Source organism: Neomonachus schauinslandi, chromosome X, assembly GCF_002201575.2.
Source record: "Neomonachus schauinslandi chromosome X, ASM220157v2, whole genome shotgun sequence".
Taxonomy (NCBI): Eukaryota; Metazoa; Chordata; class Mammalia; order Carnivora; family Phocidae; genus Neomonachus; species Neomonachus schauinslandi.
In genome coordinates this window covers 110,471,544-110,499,106 of record NC_058419.1, presented here as the reverse complement: position 1 = coordinate 110,499,106, position 27,563 = coordinate 110,471,544, and the positions used below count along the sequence as shown (strand labels likewise).

The 27,563-nt window shown below is 36.6% G+C and overlaps 1 protein-coding gene across 2 annotated transcripts in view; it reads right to left on the bottom strand.

Annotated features, from left to right (window-relative positions):
- RPS6KA3 (ribosomal protein S6 kinase A3) overlaps positions 1-27,563 on the bottom strand; it is a 115,675-nt gene that overhangs the window by 28,868 nt on the left and 59,244 nt on the right. For both annotated transcript variants that reach the window (XM_021682226.2, XR_006539380.1), the window contains 7 exons: positions 23,630-23,711; positions 14,985-15,065; positions 14,067-14,146; positions 13,358-13,464; positions 9,020-9,057; positions 8,672-8,814; positions 8,424-8,494 (listed from right to left, as the gene is read on the bottom strand). In XM_021682226.2, the coding sequence (XP_021537901.1) occupies positions 8,424-8,494; positions 8,672-8,814; positions 9,020-9,057; positions 13,358-13,464; positions 14,067-14,146; positions 14,985-15,065; positions 23,630-23,711 (602 nt within the window). The remainder of the gene's footprint in view (positions 1-8,423; positions 8,495-8,671; positions 8,815-9,019; positions 9,058-13,357; positions 13,465-14,066; positions 14,147-14,984; positions 15,066-23,629; positions 23,712-27,563) is intronic.

The following is a 27,563-nucleotide window of genomic DNA, read 5'->3' as shown; positions in this document are numbered from 1 at the left end:
GGGAGCCCGATGTGGGGCTCGATCCCAGGATCCCAGGATCAATACCTGAGCCGAAGACAGACACTTAACTGACTGAGCCACCCAGGCCCCCTAGTCCATAATCTTCTAACAAACTTTTCCGTTTTTATAAATTTTGCAACAAGCACTGTTGTGAGAGTAAGATCATCTGAGTTTTAGTTCTGGCACTGTTACTAAGAACTTTGTGACCTTTGGGAAAAGACAATTCCCTTCGGTCTGTTACCACTTCTTTATAAGCAAGGGGACTAACCGTCAGATCAATGGCTCCCAAACTGGAGCCCTGGAACCTTTTTTCAAAAGAAATTTAAGAAATCCACTATTTAAAACTGCTAAAAGAACATGTGCTACATATGCCTATGTTTTCCTCCCATTCCCTTTAATAGTCCTACAAGGAAGAGGAGCTGGTGGGAAAAGGGTCTGTGGAACACCTAAGAGTCTACAGCACACAGTCTGAAACCCACCAGCTTGAATGAGCTTGAAGGTTAGTTTCAGCTCTAATATATAATTTTATTCTTTTTTTCTAACTTATAAACTAAGGAACTAATGATCCTCTAAGTATGAAAATAGTAACAAAGCTGGAGAAATGGCTAGCAGAGAAATTTCTACTTCAGAAATAGATCCATTTATTATTCAGTGAGTTGTTACTGAGCTACTACGTGCCAGATATTCCTTAGTGCTGAGGATATAGAGATGAAGATAGCCCCCCCCCAGTTAGTGGGGAAGACAGAGATGGATAACCCAAGGACAACCCTAATATGTGAAGAGGCAAATTCAGAAGGACATATGGAAAGACTGCTAAGGGAACAGCAGGGGATCATCTAATTTAACATGAGAGACTGAAAGGCCTTAAATGCAGTTTAAAGGTTGAGAATTTATTCACTTGGCCAGTGTTCCCCCAACATTTTACTAAATAACTTTAAATTCTCTAGACACTCAGCAACAACAAAATACTTCATGATCTAATAAATTTGTGGAATGTATCTATTATACCCCCTGTTGGAGACACAGAATAAAATACACTGCATATAAAAGGCTGAGAAATCTAAAGTAATCAGTATTTTTCTAAACATTTGCTTCCAGTACCTCTTTTTCAGAGCATACCTATTCACATCTTGTAGAATTAGGATTCTGTTGAACAAATCTGGGAAAATACTGCCATATTAGGTAATAAGGATATAGCAGAGGTCTTTATTTTTATTTATTTTATTTTATTATTATTATTTTTAAAGATTTTATTTATTTATTTGAGAGAGAGAGAAAGCATGAGGGGGGGAGGGTCAGAGGGAGAAGCAGACTCCTCGCTGAGCAAGGAGCCCGATGCGGGACTCGATCCCGGGACTCCAGGATGATGACCTGAGCCGAAGGCAGTCGCTTAACCAACTGAGCCACCCAGGCGCCCTAGCAGAGGTCTTTAAACAGTGGTCTAACAAGACCAAATTTATTTTCAACAAGGTAACTCCAAAGGTAGTATAGATTGACCTGGAGTGGGAAGTGGTGGTAGTTGTAGGCATTCTACTTCGGAGCTTGACTCAGTAGTGTAGGTAGGAAACCACCATGGTCTAAGAACTGTAAGCAGTGCAATGTAAAGGAAAGCCTGGGACAATTAAATATTTCTGAGAGCAAATTTGGTCAATACCTGCATGTGCAAGAGAGGGGAAGAAATCAAGAATGATTTTTAGGTTTCTGGCTTAGGAAGCAGGGTGCTTAGAAATGAGGCTAATTGAAAATACAACAAGAAAAAAGAACAGCAAACAGATAAATTTAGTTTAAAAATGTTAAGTCATACATATCACTTTTTCAGAGAGCCATGCAGGTGAGTAAATGCAAATATAGGTCTGATGCCTGGTTAAGTTAAAGAAAGAGTGATTTGAGAGTAATTAAAATGCTGACAGTAGTTATAGGAAAGACTGAAGTTAGCCAGGAAAATGAGCACAGAAGGGAAGAAAAGCATATCAGAGATGAAACCCTGGGGTACAAGAACATTTAAAGAGTGGTCAGAAAAAGAACAATTTGAGCATTAAAAATAATGAATGCAACTGTTTGTAAATGCTGAATCACACTGATTATTAAATCCCATAGATTCATTTTAGTAAAATAAGAAAAAGAAAAAACTAACATAAAACCCAACTCACTGGACACCATCCCCACTGGAGGTAATCAGGGCTCTGGCAATTGGAAATAATTAAGAATCAAGTATTTATTCTGACTTTCTTGTTTGAGCCTTATTTCAAGGTAACTAAAGAGCCCTAGTTGATCAGAGAAAGTTCAGTGTTTTGGAAAATACCAGCTAATAAATAAAGAAGGAATAAAAGTAATAGAAAATCACGATTTTTGAATCCCTAATAAAATGTTTCAAGTAATGATTACCAATGGTTGAAACCACTAGATGAAAGCCTGCCAGGGAACTTTGTAATAGAGGAATCAGCTGTAACTATAGAACTCATCACTTAAAGTGGGACAACCAGGTGTTCTAAGCCTTCTGATGTGATGCAGTAGGGTGCAGCATGAGCTATGAAATAATCTTGCCCAAAAAAACTTAACCAGAAATGCAATAAAGGAACAAGTTAAACAATATTACAAGGAGAATAAAACAATTTCAACACTCCTAGGAAAAGACTAATTGTGTAACCATGTTAACAAGAGAGCCACAAGAACTGGCTTTAAACTCATTCAATTGATCAAAAACAACCTGCCTAGGTAAACTGTTTGTTTTTGTTTTTTTCCAAACCAACCAATCAATAACTGCTCTTCATCTGTGAAAATCAGCCAAACAAGAGTGGACTGACTCCAACAACCACACCTGGGTGCCAAGTGATCAACAACAGTCCCACCCAAGTAACCACTCTTAGAGATGATGTCAACCCACTTATGGCCCTGAAAATCTGCCAATTCTTGAACTCCACCCTTCCCCCAAACCCTATGTTAAGAAGAGTGGTCTATGCTGCTTAGACACTATTAGATCAGCATCACTCTCCCTTACTATAGTCAGCAATAGGATTGGCTTTATGCTTTTTGTTTCATATACTGAGAGGTTGTCTTTTTGACAAGATAAATTCTGAAAGTGGAATTCTATAAAACTGTCTTGGTTTCTTCTACAAGTAAATGGTAGGGAAAAACAAGGTAGAGTGTTCTGGAAAAACAGAAGCTTGAGAAATACAACCAAATGAAATGTTCAGATGTGATTTGGGACTATAAAGACACAGTTCTGGAGAAAATCTGAAAAGTCTGGTTAAGAATTGGTATTAGTGGATACCTTAGCAGTGTCTTGTTAGGTGTGGTTATGTAAGAAAACATCCATATTTTCTAGCGATGCAAACTGCAGTAGGTGAGAAATGGCATGTCTGGAATGCTTAAAATATTTCAGTGAAGAAAGAGATGAAGCAAATGTGGCAAAATCTTGATGTCTGTTGAATCTGCATGACTGATATATGTGTTCACTGTATTAATTCTATTTTTGCGAATTACATTAGAAGTTTTTCGTAACTAAACAGAGAAAAGCAGGCAGAGAAGGAATGGTCAAGCAGGAGATCAAAAGAGGAACTGTTAGGGAGGCAGGAGAAGCAGATGCGAGTAGGAAGATCTAAATGGGAAGAAAGTGACCAACAGTGTCAAATACTCCCAGAAACACCTTTCTTAACTGTCTCCTCTAAAATGGCTTCTGCCCCTGCCCCTTCCCTCACACTTCAAGAATAATCTGGTTTATTATGCCTATTGCTCCTATTACTATCTGATATTATTATATTCATTTTATTTATTTATTTTTTTTAAAAGATTTTATTTATTTATTTGACAGAGAAAGACACAGCGAGAGAGGGAACACAAGCAGGGGGAGTGGGAGAGGGAGAAGCAGACTCCCTGCCGAGCAGGGAGCCCGATGAGGGACTCGATCCAGGGACTCCAGGATCATGACCTGAGCCGAAGGCAGTCGCTTAACCAACTGAGCCACCCAGGCGCCCTATTATATTCATTTTTAAAAATATTAATTCCTTGTCTCCCCGACTAGAATGCAAGCTCTCTGAGACCGGAGAAGATCCTGTCCGTCTTGTTCACATTGCATCCTATGTAAATGTAGCAAGAACTCAATCATCTGTTGAATGAATTGTGTGAACAAATGGTGCGGAGAGTCACCTTTCTAACAACCTGCCACTGGTTTAAGCAACCAGATCACTGCTGACCATAATAAGAGGAGTTTCAGGAGAGTGGTGGGAATGAATGATCAATAGGCTGTGGAATAAAAGCATCCAAGAAATGGTAACAGAAAGCACAGACTATTCTTTAAAGAGGCTTTGTGATGAAAGGATGCAGAAAGATGGGAAGAAAGTTGAAAGGAAGCCAGGTCAAAGAAAGGTTTTTTGTTTTTGTTTTCCCGACACTAGAGTATATTTGTTAGCTGAAAGGAAGGGGCCAGAATCGATGGAGTAATGAAGGTTTAGGGAACATTAATTTATACAGCAAATATTTTTTTACCTTTTTTATTGTGGAGAATAATATAACGTGCAAAACAAACCAACCCTGCACAACCCCAACATCACCAAAGTATAGTTCACTGATTTACCACGAAGTCATGTGGCCAAGAAATATAACACTGTAACCCCTCATTCAATGTAACCACTTTTCTTATTTTGCCTTGGCTGTTGCCATCTAAATATGGACCTTAAAAACTGTGCTTTAGTTTGTCTGCTTTAAAACTTTATAAATAGAGGGGCGCCTGGGTGGCTCAGTTGGTTAAGCGTCTGCCTTCGGCTCAGGTCATGATCCTGGGGCCCTGGGACCAAGCCCCGCATAGAGCCCTGCATCGGGCTCCCAGCTCTGCAGGGAGCCTGCTTCTCCCTTCTCCTTGCCCCCGGCTCATGCTCTCTCTCACTCTCTCTTAAGTAAATAACTAAAATCTTTGGAAAGAAAAAACAAAAAAACTTTATAAATAGAATCATATAGTTATTCTTTTGTATCTGTCTGCTCAGCATTCTTACGTGATTTACCCAAGTACCTGCATATAACTGTGGTTTGTTCATTGTCTTTGCTGTATGGCACACTGTACCCCTGGGCCAAAGGCCTCAGTCTCTTTTTGTATGGCTTTCGAGCTAAGAATGGTTTTTACATTTTTTTAAGGATTTTATTTGAGAGAGAGAGTGAGTACAAGTGGCAGAGAAGAACAAAGGGAGAGGGACAAGCAGACTCTGTGCTGAGGGCGGAGTCTGACATGGGGCTTGATCCCATGACCCTGAGATCATGACCTGAGCTGAAATCAAGAGTTGGAGGTTTAACTGACTGTGCCACCCAGGCGCCCAGGTTTTTACATTTTTAAAGTGTTGGAAACAAACAATAAACAATAAGAATATGTGACAGACACAGTGTGTATTGGCTTGCAAAGCCTAAAATATTTACAGATCGTTTGTCAACCCCTGCTGTATCTCATGTATGAATATATCATAATTTATGAATCCACTCTACTGCTAGTGATCCATTTTCCACTTTTTGGCTATTACAAATAATGCTGCTATGAACATCTTTGTTCTAGTTTCTTGATGTGCAAGTACCTTGATGCATGTAAACTGAGTGCATGCCTATGAATGGGATTACTGGATGAGGGTATACATATATTTGGCTTTAGAAGATAATGTCAAAAACTGCCTTCCAAAGTGGTTATAAGAGTATTTATATTCCTTCCAGCTATAGATAAAAGTTGCCACTGCTCCACATCCTGTTAGCACTTTATATTGTCAGTCTTTTTACTGGTAGCCATTCTGGTGGGTATGCAGTTGTAGCTCATTGTATTTTCTGATTAGTGAGGGTGAGCAACTATTTATTGGCCATTAAATATCCTCTTTTGTGAAGTCCCTACATCTCTTACCCATGTTTCTATTGGGCTGTCTTTTTCTTATTGATTGACTGGAGTTCTTGATATATTCTGGATACAAGCCCTTTGCTGGTTATATGTCTCAAATGTTTTCTTCTACTCTCTCAATGGAATCTTTTGATGAGGAGTTAATCAGTTTTAATGTAATAATAATTTATCAGTCTTTTCTTTTATGGCTAGTGCTTTTTGTAGCTGAAGACTATATTTCCACCCAAAGATCATGAAAATAACCTCCTATACTTTTTTTTTTTTTTAATTTATTTGACAGAGAGAGAGAGACAGCCAGAGAGGGAACACAAGCAGGGGGAGTGGGAAAGGGAGAAGCAGGCTTCCCGCAGAGCAGGGAGCCTGATGTGGGGCTCGATCCCAGGACCTTGGGATCATGACCTGAGCTGAAGGCAGACGCTTAACGACTGAGCCACCCAGGCGCCCACCTCCTATACTCTTATAGAAGCTTTTTTTTTTTTGCCTTTTTACATATATTTTACCTATTTTTGCCTATTTGCATATATATGTAAATATATATATATTTGTATGCTTACTTTGGCAGCACATATACTAAAATATATGTATATCTGTAATATACTTGGAAATGATTTTTGTGTGTGGCATGAGGTAGGGATTGTTTTATCTTTTTATATATGATTTTTCTAGCATGATTTGTTTAAAAAGGCTGTTACTTCCCTACTGTTCTGCAATTTCCAATGGTCATAAATCAAATGTCTATATATATATACTTCTGTTACCTGGCTCTCTATTTTACTGCACAAGTATATTTTCTATACTTCTTTCAATGACATTTTGTCTTAATTAAATTTAGAGTAAGACTGGATACTTGGTAAAGCAATTCTTCCTATCTTGATTTCTTTGGGAGCGTTTTAGCTATTCTTGGTCCTTTGTACTATATATTAGAATCAGTTTATGAAGTTTCGTACAAAAAACTTCTTAAAATTTAAATTCCATCTGCATTAAGGCTATAGTTATGCTGTCCAATATGGTAGCCACTAGCAACAAACAGCCACTGAGCACTTGAAATACGGTTAGCCCAAATTGTAAGTGTAAAATGCACCCTGGAAAAAATATAAAATGCACACTGAGTTTCAAATAAGTATGAAAAAAATGTATCATATCTCATGAATCATTTTCTAATGTTGATTATATGTTGAAATGATAATATCTTGTATATATTGAGTTAAATAAAATATATTAAAATTAATATTTTTTTACTTTTTAAATGTTGCTACTAAAAAATTTAAAATTAAGTATGTGGCTCACATCACATTTCTATTGGAAAATGCTCATCTATACAAACCCACATCTTTACAATACTGTGTCTGTCACAATGTGAATATGGTACAACCTTCCAGGTTATTTTGGCCTTTTAAATTTTCTTTAAATAAAATTTCCTAGTTTTCTGCATAGAGTTTTTGTATAACTTTTGCTAGATTTAGCCCTAGTTATTTGAGTTTTTTATACTATTGTAAAGACTATCTTTTTAAAAAATTCCATTTTCTGTTGTTAGTATATAGATATGAAATAGATTTTATTTATTGACCTTTGATCCAACAACTTTGCTAAACTCTTATTAATTCCAAGAATGTATATGAAGATTTGGATTTTCTATGGACACAATCTTGTTATATAACAATGACAATTTTACTTCTTTCTTTCTTTTTTTTTTTTTTAAAGATTTTATTTATTTATTTGACAGAGACAGAGACAGCGAGAGCAGGAACACAAGCAGGGGGAGTGGGAGAGGGAGAAGCAGGCTTCCCGCTGAGCCGGGAGCCCAATGTGGGACTTGATCCCAGGACCCTGGGATCATGACCTGAGCCGAAGGCAGTCGCTTAACCAACTGAGCCACCCAGGCGCCCTACTTCTTTCTTTTTATTTTTTTTTTTTGATTTTATTTATTTATTTGACAGAGAGAAACACAGCGAGAGAGGGAACACAAGGAGGGGGAGTGGGAGAGGGAGAAGCAGGCTCCCCGCAGAGCAGGGAGCCCGATGCGGGACTCGATCCCAGGACCCTGGGATCATGACCCGAGCCGAAGGCAGTCGCTCAACCAACTGAGCCACCCAGGCGCCCTACTTCTTTCTTTTTAAACCTTAAACCTTACTTCTTTTCCTGGCCTTACTGTACTTGCTAGTATCTCCAGGACAATGTGAACAGAAGTGGAATAATGGATGTCCTTGTCATATTCCAAATCTCAAAGGTGAAGCTTTCAATATTTTAACATTAACATGAGGATTATATGAGTACTCCTTTGGAGATGTAACCCAGAGCCCTGGATGCCTGGGTATTTCTGCTTGGGGCAGGGGCCTTGTCTCTGGCCGTACTTGGTGGTGGGCATGAATAAAGGCCAAAGGCTCCAACATTTGTGTGGCCAGAAAAAAAAATAACATGAGTACTCTAAATCTACGGGGCTTGTTCATATTTGAAACACATTAATATTAACATCCTAATATCGATGAATAAAATTTCATATTTTAGTTTGAAGCATTTATTTTTAAATCTCATCAAAACATATCCATTAAGGAGTACTTACTTAAGAATCATAGTCATTGTTTCTTTTCGGTCTTTTCCTTGGAAAGGTAGTGTACCAGTGAGCATTTCAAACTACAAAAAAGGCAATATCATCAGAGGTATATTAGTTAATAAGTACAAAATCTCAAGGCCAGAAAGTAAAAAAGCATCATCTTAATTCAAACCAAATCTTGTAAAATTGCTATATAATAACAAGTGATTTATAGTTCTACCATATTACTGAACTCAAAAAAACACCCCAATCCTTACCATTAACACACCAAAAGACCACCAATCTGCACTCTGAGTATGACCTCGACGATTAACTACTTCGGGAGCCATGTATTCCACAGTTCCACAGAAGGAATATGCCTTCTTTTCATGGTCAATGGACTCTTTACTTAGGCCAAAATCTGCCAAAATAAATATAAAATTCATAAATATCCTACAATAATTTCCACATTTAAAGTTTAAGCTTTGAGTTCTAATATTTACATTTATTATTAAAAAATTCTAATCCTAGTTTTCAAGGCAATGTGTTACTCAATATTTGTACCACAATCAACCTCAAAAGAAATTATATAGAAGAGAATATTTTAATAAAATGAGGATTTTTACCTGTTAACTTGATGTGACCTTCTTCATCAAGAAGTATGCTGAAAGAAAACAAAGTCAGAAAATCTTTTCAAACCACTAGATATTTATAGAACCTGGAACTGAAACTATGGTGTTAAGCACCAGATCACCACATTTGTTCTAAAATATTGTTTTAGACTGTGAATAGGGGAAAGGTAAAAAAGGAGAAAAATGTTTTGGACACATATATATAACAAAACCCAAAGGCAAAGCCTTATAAATGTGTATTAAGGGCACCTGAAAACTATTAGGAAAAGAACCAAAACCTATACTCTAATTTCTAGTTGCTCTTTCCAATGCCTTTCTGCAGAGTTGGCCTAACTAAAATCCCTAGCGCTTGCACAATAGACAGAGGGTCCACATATTTAAGTCAATTGCATAAAAGTTGTCATTTTCTTGGTCATTCTTTGGGCATCTGACTCAATCATTCTTTCCTAGTTTCTCCATCCAATCCTCTTTTTCTTTTTTTTTAGAGCAGGGGACAGGGAGAGGGAAAGGGAGAGAGAATCTTAAGTAGGCTCGATGCTGGACGCGGGGCTTGATCTCACAACCCTGAGATCATGACCTGAGCTGAAATCAATAGTCGGACACTTAACCAACTGAGCCACCCAGGCACCCCCTATCCAATCCTCTTTTTTTTTTTTTTTTAAGATTTTATTTTATTTATTTACTTGAGAGAGAGACATAGAGTGAGAGAGAGAGCACAAGAGAGGGTGGGGTCAGAGGGAGAAGCAGACTCCCTGCTGAGCAGGGAGCCCAATGTGGGACTCAATCCTGGGACTCCAGGATCATGACCCAAGCCGAAGGCAGTCGCTTAACCAACTGAGCCACCCAGGCGCCCTCCAATCCTCTTCTTAACACAACTTCCTTATACGCCTTGTTTTTCACTGACCCACCCCTTCACTGTATACATTCTCCAATGTTTTCTCTCTTTCTCAGTAAACTCTGAGCTTCTAGGTTTGACCTTATTCATCTTGTAGCTTAGTGCCTGGCAGAGTAGAGACAAATAAGAAACGTATGTTGAATGCATGGGGCCAGTCTACAAAAAGCCAATAAGGCATTCCAAATAGTTTGGGCTTCTCAAGGGCACTGAAGATCATAAAAAGTTTATATGCATGAAAGGTAGAGATCATCAGATCTGCATTTTTTTTTTTAAAGATTTTATTTATTTATTTGAGAGAGAGAGAGAGCACATGAGAAGGGGGAGGGTCAGAGGGAGAGGCAGACTCCCCGCTGAGCAGGGAGCCCGATGCGGGACTCGATCCTGGAACTCCAGGATCGTGACCTGAGCCGAAGGCAGTCGCTTAACCAACTGAGCCACCCAGGCGCCCCCAGATCTGCATTTTCATAGAACAATTTAGAGGGGAAAGTAAAGGGTATTTAGTGAGCTCTTAGATATGGATCATGATAAAGAACAAATGGAGAAGATACTCAGGTTTCTGGCTTTAGGAGATACTTGAGTGGAGAATAATGTCATTAATTAACAAGTTATAGGAAGGGATAAGTACTAGGCTATAGGCCAATAATTCTATTTCTGGATAGGTATTTTAGTATACTGACTTGAAAGGCCAAGTAATAAACTGCTTCACTTATATTCAAAACCATTCCATAACATAGGCATTTCCTTACTTTTAATTCTAACTAAAAAAACTGTGAAAGCCAAATTTTGGTATAATAAAATTTTACTATGTCAGAAATACTACCAACCTTTCTACATCAATTCAAATAGGATTACAATAAAGTTTACCACTGAGGATAATTCAGTAGGGACTTATTTTTCATGTCTTCTTCGTAAGGGACTTATGAAAAAAATACAAATCTTAATTATGCTTGATTACAAAGCAAACCAACCATTTACGGAATATAAAGGGAATTATTAGGTATGGTGGAAATCATCCTCCCTTCTGTCTAATAAATACATGAAAGACAATTCTAAAACTTCAAATTACTCTTCATAATTTTGAGAAAAAAAGAGAACATAGCTAAAAGAACATTACTTATGCCTTCTATAGCAAATGGATTTTTTTTAAGATAATTATGCCCATCCTTTATCTTTGAAAGAAAAAGCCAACTGTATTACTTTCAAAAGGCAAAGTTCCCTTTCAACTACTACTAATAATTTTCAGCCATATTTATTATAACAGAGTTCTGGTTTAAAAGAATGTGGAAAACCCCTTATAGTGCATAAAACAACTGGTCTAAAAATTGGGATTTCTTCCATGTTTTATACGATGGTATATACTTGAATTATTTAAGAACTAAATGTTATTTCAATTACTGGTGTCATGTAGGCATCTTTGTGAAAAATCTCACTTCTTACTTATATTTGATCTTATTCGACTTTAAGAAGGGCCCATGCTGTATACATAATTTTATGACCAATGCTAATCCAATGTTTACAATAAATACATTCAACTAAATGACATAAAACACTAACACATTTTTATTATGAATGTTTAAGCTTATGTTTATAGTAATTTTTTTCTTCTAAGGACTATATGCTTGAATATTTATTCTCACTGGGAATTATATTTTGTGTCTTGACAGTTGGAAATCAGGAAAATGATGAGAAAAACTTAATAATTATCTGAGGAATAACAACGGAGCCATATGAAACTTATCCAAAACCAAAATGTGTGAAAAACAAAAGTAAAATGTGAAAGTATAATTTCTAAATGATCATGTAATAGGATTCCAAAGGATCATTTCCTGTTTCCTTTTGTAATATATAATTTAAATTTTGCATGTAACATTTTTTTTAAATTATTTTTTTAAAGATTTTATTTATTTATTTGACAGAGAGAGAGTGCGCGAGCACAAGCAAGGGGAACGCGGGCAGAGGGAGAGGGAGAGGGAGAAGAAGGCTCCCCACTGAGCAGGGAGAGCCCTATGCAGGGCTTGATCCCAGGACCTTGGGAACATGACCTGAGCCAAAGGCTGACGCTTAACCGACTGAGCCACCCAGGCACCCCATATGTAACATTTTAATGTAAGTAATATCCAAATTCTTTTTTAAAAAGATTTATTTATTTATTTGAGAGAGACAGAGAGAGCGCGCATGTGAGCGTGAATGGGGGGAGGGGCAGAGGAGAAGGAGAGAGAAAATCTTAAGCAGGCTCCATGCCCAGCACAGAGCCTGATAAAGGGCTCCATGTCACAACCCTGAGATCATGACCTGAGCCGAAATCAAGAGTTGAACACTTAACCAACTGAGCCGCCCAGGCGCCTCAAATATTAGCTTCTTGATACTTGCTACTACAAAAACAACGGGAAATTTGCTCAACTCACACTAAAAATTTGAGATGATGTGGAGAAGAAAATTTTCAGGGGCTCAGGTCATGACCTCAGGGTTGTGAGACTGAGCCCCACATCAGGCTTCATGCTGGATGTGGAACCTGCTTAAGATTCTCTCTCTCCCTCTGCCCCCCCTGCTCATGCATGCTCTCTCGCCCCCTCTCTAAAAAAAAAAAAAATTCAATAAATGGTATTTGAAGGAAAGCATTAGCTCTATGCTATCCTTCATACCAAAAAATTTCCAGACGGAGTTAAAAGTAAAAAAAGAAACCATAAAATAAGAAGAAAAGTATCTGATTATGGGATTGGAAAAGTTTTTTAAGAATAAAAGTCATGGAAGAGATCACAAAAGATTGGTATATCTGACTGAGAAAAAAATACTTGTGTAGGTAAAAATAGAGTAAGTTAAAAAATTTTTTAAAGATTTTTATTTATTTGAGAGAGAGCGAGAATGAGAGAGAGAGAGAGAGCACATGAGAGGGGGAAGGGTCAGAGGGAGAAGCAGACTCCCTGCTGAGCAGGGAGCCCGATGCGGGACTCGATCCCGGGACTCCAGGATCATGACCTGAGCTGAAGGCAGTCGTTTAACTGACTAAGCCACCCAGGCGCCCCAGAATAAGTTAAAATTAAAAGACAAACTAAAAAAGCTATTTGCAATATATGTCAAATGGTTAAATTCTTAATTTCTAAAGGTCTCTTACAAAACAATGGGAAAAAAATATTCCAAGATAAATGAATGAAGGCCATGAACAGAAAAATCACAAAAATACAAATTGCCAATAAACATATGAACATGGATTTCAACCTCATTAAAAATAAAAAAATGCAAATGAAGACAAGGTAACAATAACAGATATTATGATTGGCAGATTTTTAAAAGTATGAGATTACACAGTGTTAGCAGAAATGTGAAGCACAGGCACTCTAATGTAATTCTTGTGGTAGTTCTACGAAGTAATTTTATTTTTTATTACCTCCTAAATAATTATATAACATTGTATTCAACTTAGTAGCATGATTCCTTACTTTTCTGGTTTTAAGTCTCTATAGATTATTCCCAGGCTATGTAGATGGTCTAAAGCAAGTGCAAGTTCAGCCAAGTAGAATTTGACATCTTCTTCTGTGAACATCACCTAAAATAAAATAATAATTTTTCTGTCTTATTCTCTTTCTGTGTCTGTAGTTTTTATTTAAAATTCCATCCTAGAGTTTAAATATTCAAAAATTATAAATATGCTAATCACATGTAGTTTTATCGACAATTTACTAATGAAAGGAACTTGCAAAAATGATCGAATCAGTCAACTAATCACTTTCTAAATGCTAAATGTGCAGTGTGGGGGAAATAATTTTACATATTGTTAAGTAACATCTATATTCAGATTGTGCCATTGTTGGCCTACCACAGTAACATCTTAAAAATGAAAAACAATCTTTTAAATGCATACTGAATTTCCACTACTAATTGTTTAAGGATATCTTGATATATTATTGCTTCTGAAAAACTGTAACTAAAAGAAGCAGGACAAAAGACAAAGACAGTTTATCAGTTTAAAGTCCTACTTTCAGAATAACTTCAAAAGGTAGGAAAAGAACTCTTTTTGGCTCTGATTCCTTAATGTAAGACTCTTGTACCACTACAGAAAATACGATAAACATTATATTGAAATATAACAAAGCTTTAGTTAAAATAGGATGCGTATAGATAGATTAAAAATAGAGATTAATTACATACCTCTTTGGATAAGCGTGTAAACAAATCTCCTCCCCTGAGAAAATCCAAAATAAGATACAACTTCCCTTCAGTTTGAAAAGCTGAATGAAGAAATGAAAATTTCTGTTTAACCACCAGAGTTTATTTTTTTGGCTTACATTAGGTCAACTGATTCACAAATAAATATTATTTTTAAGCAAATTAATGATTATATCATAGATCTAAACTGATTTTTACTGAGAAGATAACCACTGATTGCTCCTAGTTTCCATGTGGAAATGTTAAAGGCAGTGTTTCTCATCATGGAACCACTAGAACATTTGTTGCATTTTCTTCAGGCAATAGTCTCCCAGGAATATAGTAGTTTTAAAACATGTGATCAATAAGAAAAATTCCCAACATGGTTACTTAACCAGGAAACAAAATACAAGAACCATGTCACTTAAGTGCAGGAAAAATGTGGGTTGGCTAGCTTTAATTACACATATTAAGGGTATTTTACCCACTGAGAAAACTTTACCCACTGAGAAAAAGTACATACACCTTTGGGGAAAAGAAAGGTGATAAAAGCTTCAGGATGTTGACATTAGGGTTCTGTCTTGTTTTTAGGAAAAGCTGGGCTAACACATATGGACTATAAAATGCTGGTACACTGTTATTAATTATTATAATAAAAACAATTATTATGATTTATTATGAATTATTATGAAAACAATGATTATTATTACCTATTCCTATGGCTACTACTCAGAAACATGAGTATAAATGCAATAAAGGCTTCTAAAGTTTAAGAAGTAATGGCTTAATTTCCATGACTTTATCTGTTAAACACATATAAATATACACAAGTAAATATTTATATACATTAATATATCTGAATGTACTCAGGGAGTGGGGGATCAAGTGGAGGGATGAGGCTGCAACTGGTTCATAACTTACCATAATGCAACTTGACAATAAAAGGATGATTAACTTCTACCAAGATATCACGCTCCATTTTTGTCCGAACACGATCTCGAACTACAAAATATTGTACATATGGCTGTACTACAATAGCTTTCAGAGACAGTCTTTAAAACAAAATCTCTTTGGTGCCTATTTTAAATAAAATTATGCTAAAATGTGAATTCATATTTTTATACATACCAATAAAATTATTTATATGTACAAATAAAACTATTACTCTTGAATTTTCAAAATTAATATTTTTTACTAAATTATACAAATTTTGTTTATATTTATAAAATCTGTGCTTTAGGTTAAAAAAAAAACAGAGAACATATCAGATGTTGAATCAGATGTTGGCTTTAACATTAAATTTACAAGTATTTTATTTTATTTTTTTTTAAGATTTTTTATTTATTTATTTGAGAGAGAGACACAGCAAGAGAGGGAACACAAGCAGGGGGAGTGGGAGAGGGAGAAGCAGGCTTCCCAGGGAGCAGGGAGCCTGATGCGGGGCTCGATCCCAGGACCCTGGGATCATGACCTGAGCCGAAGGCAGACGCTTAACGACTGAGCCACCCAGGCGCCCCAAATTTATAAGTATTTTAATCAAAGTTATGAAAAATGACCAAAAAAGAGTAACTTTTTAAAAATGAGGCATCCCAATGAAATATTAAAATACACACAAAAGAAAATGGAATAGTTTTCACTACCCCTACCAACCCTATCAACTCATTTCAACAAGCATTCATTAAGCATCTGTAAAGCATGACAGACATGGTGAAGGATGGCTGTACCCAAAAAGGTCTATTTTGGGGGAAGGAGGAAAGGGAGAGGAAGAAGAAATAATGTGGTGCAGCTGAAAGAGCAAAGGCTTTATAGAGTTAAAAAAATCGGATTCAGATCTGTGTAATCTGGGGCGCCTGGGTGGCTCAGTTGTTAGGCATCTGCCTTTGGCTCGGGTCATGATCCCGGGGTCCTGGGATCAAGCCCCGCATCAGGCTCCCTGCTCAGCGGGAAGCCTGCTTCTCGCTCTCCCACTCCCCCCTGCTTGTGTTCCCTCTCTCGCTGTCAAATAAATAAAATCTTAAAAAAAAAGATCTGTGTAATCTTAAGCAAGTTACCTACTTAAACTCTTTGAGCCTCCTTTACCCCTCATCTATAAAATAGAGGTAACACCACTGTACCTTTGTGGGCCGTGTGACCATTTGAGATAAGGTCTGTATATCCCAGAGCCTGGTATATAGGAGATATTCAGTTAAATGGTAGCTATAGCACCATGAATATGATAAAGGGATAAAATGACTTATAACTAGCAGTAAGTAGTACAGAAATTCAGAGAAGGCAAAGATGAGTTTTACTTGCATGGGAAAGCAAGAAGGAAGAGGTGGAGTTAGGAACTTTTGGAGTGGAATTTAGATGGATGTGAAGGATCAGGCCTAAAAAAGAAAAGTCCAGGTATGGAATACCAGCGCAAGCAAGGACATGGAGGCATGCATGAGGAAGAGAAAGGAACCAAATCGGTATGGAAATTGGGGAGGTGAAACTGGGAAGACTCAGATTCTTGACAATTGGTAATGGCAGATAAATTTGTTTGATCCTGTAGGTAAAGCTCTCTTTTACCAACTAATGATTTCCTGAGCAAATTCTATGTACCAGGTACTGTGAGATACAAATACAAACAAAATAATCTTCAAGGAGCTCATAATCTGGTGAGAATGACAGACAACTAACTAAATAGAATACATTCTGATAAGTATTCTGTGTTGGTACCTCAATGGATTTAAGTGGTGAAAATAATCATTCATTAAAATTTTATTATTTTTTTCTGTTGCATAATAAGGATAAATCATAAATGACTTGCAATCTTCAGGCCAGAGTGACTGAATGGTTATGTCAAAGATTAAGCAGAAAGAACAGGAAAGAGAGTCTTCTGTGGGGGGAGGGTAGGGACAGAGAGAAAGATGAACTGGTATTCTTTTCAATATAAAGTGACCAGATACTCTCATGTGCTCTCTCTCTCTCTCTCATTCTCTCTCTCAAATAAATAAATAAAACCTTAAAGTGACCAGATATTTAAAACACAGAAATAAGACCCCTGGAAAAAAGAAACAATATAAAAAAAATCCAATGTTTCCCATTCTACCAGTTTTCCACTTCCAATTAAGAGATTTCGGTGCCAGTGACTGAAAATGGGCAAACCAGATATAGAAATCATTTTGCTCTTGATATCTATAAAGCTCTGTCTTTTAAATGACTTGTCCAGCAAGTATATCAATTTCATTATCTTATCCTATCACAATAACTCTGGTGTGTTCTATCCAACAGGCCCCTTCTATTATTTCTATGAATGAGGTTCATCACCTAGGTCTGCTGATAATTCTGTTCCAGTCTAGCCCACATCTGCGCTTTTCCTACTGCTACCCATATGATCTTGGATTCAGTTTCTATTACCTTAAAGCTGGATTCCAAATTTCTATCTCTTTCAATAATTATACAAAGATTACAAAGCTTATCATTTAGAACTTAACTCTCTGCTCAGTGAGCAGCAAAAATACCCATCAATGTATTTACTGTATATCCCTCATCTATTATTCTATCACAATAAAAAGAACAATTATTTGGGAGTCAAGAACTACAGGTTTCAGTGGCCTTGCTAGTAACTAGATGAATTACCTGGTCAAATTCTTAACACTGCTCAGGGACTTCCAGCTTTCTTCTCTATAAAATGAGAGGCTAGAACAAGATGATTTTTTTCTATTATGATTATCCTGTGAGGTGGTTTCCTTACATGTAACACTGATGAGAACTTGTTTAGTTGAAAATGAGCAGCGAGATTTACTTACTCAAGAATTCCTTCATTTTGTCTGAGGCAGGACTGTGTAATAATTCTAATCTGGTTTCTTTTACTCATGTAAAGTCCTACATCATGCTACAATCAGGAATTTTGATTAGGATATACTGGTTTAGAAGAAGGCATGTTTTATATTGGTTAAACTCTAAACCCTAAAATAGAATTTGTTAATAATGACTCATGCTGGCAAAGCAACTACATTCCTCTGAAATAATTTTTCTCATATAGTAGTTATTAGATTTTAAATCCTCCTTGACTTGAACCTAAGAGTGAACAAGAAGAAATGCTGTTTATGTTTCTAGGGTTATGTATTTTTTTTTAAAGATTTTATTTATTTATTTGACAGAGACACAGTGAGAGAGGAAACACAAGCAGGGGGAGTGGGAGAGGGAGAAGCAGGTTTCCCGCTGAGCAGGGAGCCCGATGCAGGGCTCGATCCCAGGACCCTGGGATCATGACCTGAGCCGAAGGCAGACGCTTAACGACTAAGCCACCCAGGCGCCCCTCTAGTGTTATGTATTAAGAAACTTTAAGGCCCACAGACTATTGTATTAGGACAAAAGTCCCTACAAACTCAACTTAACACTACTGACTTCTATTTGACCCCATTTATTGTATTAATAGGAACTCTGAAATAGAAAGAGACTTCTGGTTAAACATAAATGTTTTACTTTCTACTTTCTTCCAAAGCCCCACTGAAATCACTATAATGGAAAAATTATGCATAAAATCACAAGGACAAAGAACAGGAGAGGAAGCAAGAGCAGATGAGTAAGTGGTAACTTACACAGTAGATAAGAGAATGCTAAAAGCTAAGCCTAGGGGAATGAAGTCAATGAGAAATAAGGAAATTGCCACAGAACTCATTCCAATTGGCTATTTGGTACCTTACTCTTTTTTTTTTTTAAAGATTTATTTATTTATTTGGGAGAGAGAGAGAGAGGAGAAGGGCAGAGGGAGGGGGGACAATATCAAGCGGACTCCCCACTAAGCATGGAGCCCAAAGCGGGGCTTGATCTCACGACCCTGAGATCATGACCTGAGCCGAAACCAAGAGTTGGGACACTCAACCAACTGAGCCACCCAGGTGCCCTGGTGCCTCACTCTTAAATGTGAAAAAGTTAGCAAAGGATCCCCAGGCACTTGAGGAAAGGCTCTAAAGATGAAAAACAGTTATCAAAATAAGCAGAAAAAAGGGAATAAAGGGAAATAGAGATAATGTAAAGAAGAGGGGAAAACCTAAAAACCAACCTTGTAATTTAAATACCCCAACAGAGCAAAGACCATATGGTACCCATGAAACAAGAAGCTTTAAAAGGCGTAGGGGGGAAGGAACCAGTATCTTCAACAAATAAACTACAAAGAAAAAAAACGGAGACAGAGTTCGTGGATTAAAAGACCTAAAGAGAAATCAACCAACTACAAAATAGAGCTCTTCTATAGATCTCGATTCAAACCAATTGCAAAAAGAGAGATGAATTACAACAACAGCACAACTGGAAATTCAAACATTGATTAGACATCTATATTAATTTTTTAGGTATAGTGATAGAGTTGTATTATTTCTTTTAAGAATCTTTATCTTTTAGAGATACATACTAAAATATTTACAGAAGAAATTGTACAATGTCTAGGATATGCTTCATAGTATCAAGAGAAGGGAAAAGAAAGGACACAGATGCAAAAAAAAATTGACCGTGAGTTGAGAAATGGTGAAGCAGCAAGGAGGGTATATGGGGGTTCTCTATATTCTTTTGTTTCTTTCTGTAAATGTTTGACACTTTCCATAATAAAAAGTTTTTAAAAATAGAGAACAAGGAAAATCTAGGAAATTAAAAATGCTGGTAGAAACAAAAACGTCAATAGAAAGTTTGAAAGATAATTGGTAATATTTCCTAGAAAATAGAAAAAAAAGACAAAACTGGAAAACAGTAAGGAAAAAGATTAAGAAATGATCCAGGAAGTCCAACATATTCAAAGAGCAGGAGTTACAAAATGGGGAAGAAAAGACAAAATACTTTGCCAAAACTGAAGAAATGAGTTTCTAGACTGGAAGAGACCACCCCATACCTGGTATGGTGAATTTTAAAAGTTCACACTAAAGAAATACCACTGTACAAATTCGAGAACACCAGGGATAAAGAATAGAGTGGTTCTAGACTTCCAAAGAGGAAAAGCAGCTTACGTACAAAGGAATGGAAGTCAGTATTGCAATAAACCTCATAATTGCAAGACAGGAAACTGGAAGACAATGGAAACAATGCCTTCAAATATCTGAGGGAAAATTATTTCTCACCTAGAATTTTACACTCAGCCAAATTATAAATTGAGGGGTAGAATAAAGGCATTTTAAGACATTCAAAGTCACAAAAATTTTACCATCCATTCACCCTTTCTGAGGTAGCTACTAGGAGATGTGTTCTGCCTAGACTGGTGAGTAAACTGAGAAAGAGGTAGACACAGAATTTAAAAAATGAGATCTAATACAGCAAAGATGTGAAGGTAATGTGACTCCAGTATACTATTTGGCTTACTTAGGAACAGTTCTTATAAAGCTGTAATAATGTGGGACACATGGGTGGCTCAGTTGGTTAAGTGTCTGCCTTTGGCTCTGGTCATGATCCCAGGGTCCTGGGATCGAGTCCCGCATTGGGCACCTTGCTCAGCGGGGAGCCTGCTTCTCCCTCTGCCTGCTGTTCCCCCTGCTTGTGCTCACGCACTCTGTCTCTCTGGCAAATAAATAAATAAAATCTTTTTTAAAAAAGAAAGCAAGCTGTAGGGCGCCTGGGTGGCTCAGTTGGTTAAGCGACTGCCTTCGGCTCAGGTCATGATCCTGGAGTCCCGGGATCGAGTCCCGCATCGGGCTCCCTGCTTGGCAGGGAGTCTGCTTCTCCCTCTGACCCTCCTCCCTCTCATGCTCTCTGTCTCTCATTCTCTCTCTCTCTCAAATAAATAAATAAAATCTTTAAAAAAAAAAAAAAGAAAGAAAGCTGTAATAATGAAAACATTACTGGGCAGACATGAAAGGTGGAATTATGTGTGGGTGGTAGCATGAAAGAACTAAATCCTAATCTGCCATGTTAGGAAGTCAATAAATTATGTCACCAAATGAAAACAATCAAAGAATTGCAAAAAAGAATATTGAATATGGAGGTAAATGACAGAAATAGCAGTTAAAGAGATGAAAGTCATTGTCTCTGAGGGCCGAGAATTGGAATAGGGAGGAGGGTTGGTAAGGCAATGCTATTTTGTAAGATTCTATATACATATTACTTTGAAAGAAATTAAAATTGAATTTAAGAATGCATTAAAGTTATCTGACAGCTTACAATTCCAGTATGTCAAATACTTTCATTTTCCAGGGTTTCTTTTATAGCTTATATCCATATAATTTTATATACTTGTGGTGGCCAAATTTGTTATAATTGTTCACTTACATATTTTCATTAAGTTCATTTTGGGGATTATATCTGAAATATTTCTTTTAAATAATATCCTATTAAATGGTATACTATAATTTTTAAACATTCCTCTATTTTCAATATTTGTGTGATTTCTAAATTCTCAACATTATAAATTAATGTTGCTGCAAGAATTTTCAAGTGCATGAATTCTTTCTTTGAGATTATTTTCTCAGGTTAATTTAGCAGCAATAATGGCTCTCTGTATATATTGCAAAACCACTTTCCAATTTATGTTGCCATTATATGAAATGATAACATTATTTTACATGTATTTCTTTATCATCAAAATGGAACATTTTTCCAAACATTATTTTATCCCCCTTCATAAAATTCATTCTGAAATCCTTTTAGGTAGAGGTTGTAATGCTACTTTTCAGGACCTCCTAACTCAATTATTCCTTCTACATTTATTAGTTGGAATTCTACTATAAGGAAGAGCTTTCCCTTGCTCCCCATTACTTAATTTATCGATCAATCCATGGATTTTTGCTTTATTCAGTGGTTTATTCTAGCACTATCATTAATTATTGCAATTTTCAAATTGTCCTAGATTTGGCCCATAGGAGCCCTGTACTCATTCCTTGTATTATTATTTTCTAGTATTTGAGGCAAATAATTTCATGATTTCTTATTTATACTATTTTTCATTGTGTGAAAGGCTAAAATTTTTGCAGTGTCAATCTGTTTATAACTTGTAATTTGCTCAGTATCTGTTCACAAGTTTCCTAGATGTGTTAAGTTGTAATATTCAGTTAGACTGTTTGGTTAGATTGCTAGATTTTTTTTATGGCATAGGGTTTAAGAGAAGACTAATTTTTTTTCCAGGTTGCTCAGGAGTATTTCAAACAAAATTTGTGAAACCATTATTTCTCATTGTTCTGTATACCTGGTTTGCCATATAGCACAGCACATATTCTCTTTGATGTGTATGCTCTTCAAATGAAATTTGAAATAAAGGAAAATTCAATTGGAATCTTGATGATATAGAGCTAATTGGATGGCTAGATGAATACTGAGATTCTTAACAACAGTTAGCCTTCTCTAAAAGGAAATGGGCATTTATTTCCTTCCCTGATATCTTTTAGGTTTTTCAGTTTCATAGTTTCTTTTACGTATATTATGCACAACACAGATCCTATTAAATATATGAAACCTACTCTTGTTGTTTTTGTGAATAACCTCTTTTGTGTAAGTTCCACCAATGTAGTTTTATAACTTGGGAGTAGGCATAAAGTTATACAAGCAGTGATATAAAGTAGGGCATTGAGGATATAATTTAACTCCCTGGTCCTAGCAAGAATCAAGTAAGTAGTGTGCCAGTTGCAGAGACTAGATAGGAAAGAAAATACATTCAGGAAGGGAACAAGAGAAAGGAAGCAAAGGAAGGTGTTTATAGAGAATGGTGGAATTTCTTGGAATAAGGATATCCAGGGTAGGTGACTAACTGGAAAGAATAACATCAGAAATAATAAATGATCATCACAAATATTCCTTCCTGAATATTTTATTATTTTTTATTTTTTTTTTTAAGATTTTGTTTATTTATTTGACAGAGAGAACACAAGCAGGGGGAGTGGAAGAGGGAGAAGCAGGCTTCCCGCCGAGCAGGGAGCCCAATGCGGGCTCGATCCCAGGACCCTGGGATCATGACCTGAGCCGAAGGCAGACGCTTAACAACTGAGCCATCCAGACACGCCCCCCCCTTCCTGAACATTTTTAAAAGCTTTAAAATTACATGTAAATTGAAGAGGAAAAAAATGATGCTGGGAATCAATACATTAACAACTACAGCTTATGTGGTAAAATAACCAAAACTACTAAATAAAAGATTTAAGTATTTTTAAAACTATGTATAATTTCTTCTAAATGACTACTTACCTAAAAGAATCAAATCCTATATAAGATTGTTCAAAATCAGAGGCTTAGAATAAAAACTTACTTGGAGACCAGAAGTCAAGATGATAAAGTCCTTAAGATAAAAGCTATTTTGCATTGGGTAAATCAGTAGGTTTTCAAAACATTAAAATAATCACACTGATTTGAAGATGAATCAAACCCAGTTTGAATTTTCTAAACCTCTACTTGCATAAACCCAAGATGAATTTATAATACTTCTTTTGTAACATGGCAACTCCTATTCTCACTAGTCATATGATTCCTAGCCCAGTAGGAAAAATTCACTAAAAGAAAGTCTAAATTTAAAGACAGTAACAGGAACAGATTCAGAATGTAAGTAATTGGCCTAGGAGTCACTAGAGATCTGTTGAGACCTTTCAGTTTGCTTACACTATGCAAACAGTATAAACAGTTGCAGCACTCACCTTTCAATGTGGCCTTCTTCAATACTTTCATGGCATAAAGCTGTCTAGCATCAGAGCCTGAGATTTTTTTGACTAAGAAAACCTGTATTTAAATGAGAGAAAATAAGTTTTACAAAGTATCACAAACTATGCCATTGTTAAAAATAAGACCCTTTCTATAATACAGTGTATTATTAGAGAGACTCTGATACACTGTAGATGCTTATTTTTCTTATGTAATAATTATAATTACAATGAGTTGTAAACAGTGGTAATAACTTGGGGTGTCAACATAAGTGAATACATTGTTTTTTTTCTTTTTGTTGTCTGCCAATGCCCAGAGCATGTAATATATAAGTCACAAAAATCTTTAAACTGTGTAATTAAAGTCTAACATGTTTAACGTATAACACAAGTGGTCATTGCTCTGCTTTTAACAAAACAAAAATTCTTCCGATTTGATAAAAATTGTCACACAGGAGTTCCCCTTGACCACCATTTTCCGTTGATACAATTATTCACTGATAATTGGTCTTGTCTATGTATGAAAACTGTACATAAATTTCTCATCGCTGGGAAGAACAATTAAAACACACTGAAGAAGCCTATTCACAAATATTTAATGTGACTTAAGACAGAACCCTACCTTTCAACTTTTTAAAAATCAAATTATCACATATACCTAAATATGAAGAACACAGTTCCTAGGTATGTTACTGAGCCTCTTGATTTTCCAAATTATTTTTATCTGCTTTCAAAATATAGTGTGAAATTTATGCAAAAAGAATAAAGTCTGCTCTAAATAATTCATAGTCATGCTATAATATGGCTAATACAAAACTATAAATCTTTTCTGTTCATTTTGACCATTAAGTTTGTGATCTTTTTTTAAAGTTTTTATTTAAATTTCAGTTAGTTAACATACAGTGCAATATTAGTTTCAGGTGTACAATATAGTGATTCATGATCTTTTTCATTCAATCTTTAAACATATTTGCTAAATGGACCTGAATTTCAACTTTTTTCTTCTATTCTTTCCTAGCAGTTGCTATTGAGTTGCCACAGATGGGAAGAGAAGCAATTATAATTGAGAATTAACTTTCAGGTCAGCTCTCAATGATCTGCACTAGCATGCCAGGCTATTAGCAAAAATAAAAAAATGCTACATTCAACTGATTCTAGGGCGAGGCAGAGTTCATCACTTTGAGAAGCTGTGCCAAAGGTGATTGGCAATGACCTCAAAAGTTTAGTGAAGAGCACCACAACTTGCACAGAAACCCTGATGCATTGTGTGTTCCTCTCCCCAAATCACTCCCTCTTGTCCCTTCCATGATGCCCCACCCTTTAGTTCTTTTTAGCCAGTTAGTAGTGAGCCCAACTAGGGAGAAAAAAGCATTCTTAATCAGGTTCCTAAGATGGAATGATGTTCAAATGTTAAAGATAATCAGAGATTATTAATATTTTTGAACAGAAAAAAATTCTAATTAGGTGGAGATAATTAGGATTTATCTGGTATTTATTCTTAAGATTCCCTAATCAAGCTTCTTTGTGCCATTCCACAAGAAAAATTCTCCTTGTGGATTCCAAACTTTTTTCACCCTTCTTTGAAAGTACCTTAACACTTTTCAGCACTTCTTAGTTTACAAAGGACCTCCACAAGCATTTGTAATACGTCATCATGATAATTTTGGGAGGCAGGCAGACTAAGGAATGCCTATTTATAGCTGCCCAAGCTAGGGCTTAGAGAGGTTAAATAATTTGACTAGTGTCACGGTGGAGGTATTGGAACAAGAACCAGGCCAGCCACCCAATTCTGTGCTCTTGCTCAGGCGCTCTTAATCTGTTCCCTCTGGCAGGTCACCAGTTAAGTGTAGCAGGAGCAGCAGTGGTCCCAGATGCCATCAGATCTTCCCCAGCCAGAGCATTCATGACCTTTCGAACTCCCCCATGAAGCTATTCTAAGCTCTGACAGGTCATCCCTGTTTCCTTGGCTTACACGGGCGTTTTAGGATGAGTAAGAAAGGAGACGCCCTGTTTTTAATGTTTGCTATTTATAGTAAGGTATTTAAGTTACTTTTAAAGAAATAAAGGGAGATGCATGCTAACTACTGGCAACTTAAATATTGTGTTCCCTGAAAATCTAATGTATGGAAAGAAACCAATCTATTTGGGTTTACCCATAATATGACTGCATGATAATACAATTTCATAGCAGATATTATGTGCTTGGCCTTTTATCATTTAATTCTCCCTACTAACCTCTGAGGTCAGGACTATTATTTTATCATTACTTATTTCCAGAATTATATGTTAGGCACTGTGCTACTAGCTCAATGCTGAGACATGGTACAAAGCATGTCCCTTGTACTCATGGAAAGAACACATAGTCTAGGGGAGGAGATAGCCAATAAACAAACAATTACACAAATGAAAAACTGCAATTGTGGTGAGTGCTGTGAAGAGGTATATAATGTTCTGACAGGGTAAAATAGAGGAATATGACTTAGAATGGCAGAGAAGACTTCTTTGAGATCATAAGCATGAGAGGCGCTAATAAGATGAGGAAAGAGTGCGGTGGGGTGTTTCACCCAGAGGGAAGCACACGTGCAAAGGCTTTCTAGTGGGATGGAGCCAGGGGCTTAAGGACTGAAAAAAAGGGCCAATGTAGCCAGAACACAGACAGTGAAAAATATATGAAGTGATGTTGTTCAGGTAGCTAGGCACCAGAACAAGGGGCTTCTCAGCTGTCTTAAGAGTATGTCTTTATCCTAAAGGCTAAAGGAAGCTACTGAAGTATAAAATTAGCTCTTGTTGGCTGTTATGTAAATAGTGGCTTAAGGAAAGAATAAATTTGGGAGTCCCAGTTAGGAGCCTCCTTCAATAGGCCAAGGAGAAATGGGGGTGGCACAGGCTAGAGGAGTGGTAGTGGAGAAGGAGAAGACAGGCATGGTTTGAGAAATCTTTACTAAATCAATAGGACTTGCCAATAGTTTAGATTGGTGGGGAGAGGCAAGCAGAAAAGGTGGGCAGTAGAAGGACATGTCAAAAATGCCTCCCAAGTTTCTATTTGCTTAACTGGATGCCATTCACAGTTGCAGAGAAAAATAAAACAGGACAGGTTGGGGGGGGGTGGGGCAGGGGAAAATCATGACTTTGGCTGTAGACATGTTGAGTTTAAACTGCCTTTGAATCATGTGAGGAGAACAAAATATGCAGCTGGACAAAGTTCAGAGCTTAGAGGCACGATCTAGATTGGAGAGAGAAATCTGTCAGGACAGCTGTATGTGGGTTATAATTAAGATAGTGGGCATAGAGAAAATAATTAGTAGGGAGTATAAAGTGAGGAGAAGGCAGCCTAGAATGGAACCTTGAGGAATTTCAATACTTAATGACTGGCTGGAAGAGGAAAATGGGCTTGAAGAGGTTAAGTAACTTGTTCAAGCACATGTAACAAGTAAGTAGAAGAAAAAAAAAATCAAATCCATGTCTGGCTGACCTAGAGCCCAAAGTTGCAGCCATTATATTCTACTGCCTCCTTAACCAATATTTGAAATAAAAGCATCACTTTGGGTTTAAAGGAGGTTAACAGCTGTAATAAATTACCTATATTAGCCAAGAATTGATAAACAGTCCCCCTAAAATACACAAGGGAGCTAAAGTGGTGTTGTTTTGAAGCTTGCAAACCATATTATCTTCAGATGTTTCCTCACAGGGAGGTGGTAAGCAAGCATTACAATGTGAAAGTTGAATGCAATCTCAGAATCTTCCTCTTACTGAGAAACGGAATAGTTAGATCAAATAATAGTAATCATAATGCTGTACTTCTCAAAATGAAGGACAGAAAGTGCTCCTGAGGTATGCAGCAGGGGAACAGGGAATATTTGAAGAAAAATGATGAAGATGTTGCATCTCCAGGAGCAATTTTAGTTGGTGGCTTTGGGAAACGTTTTTGATA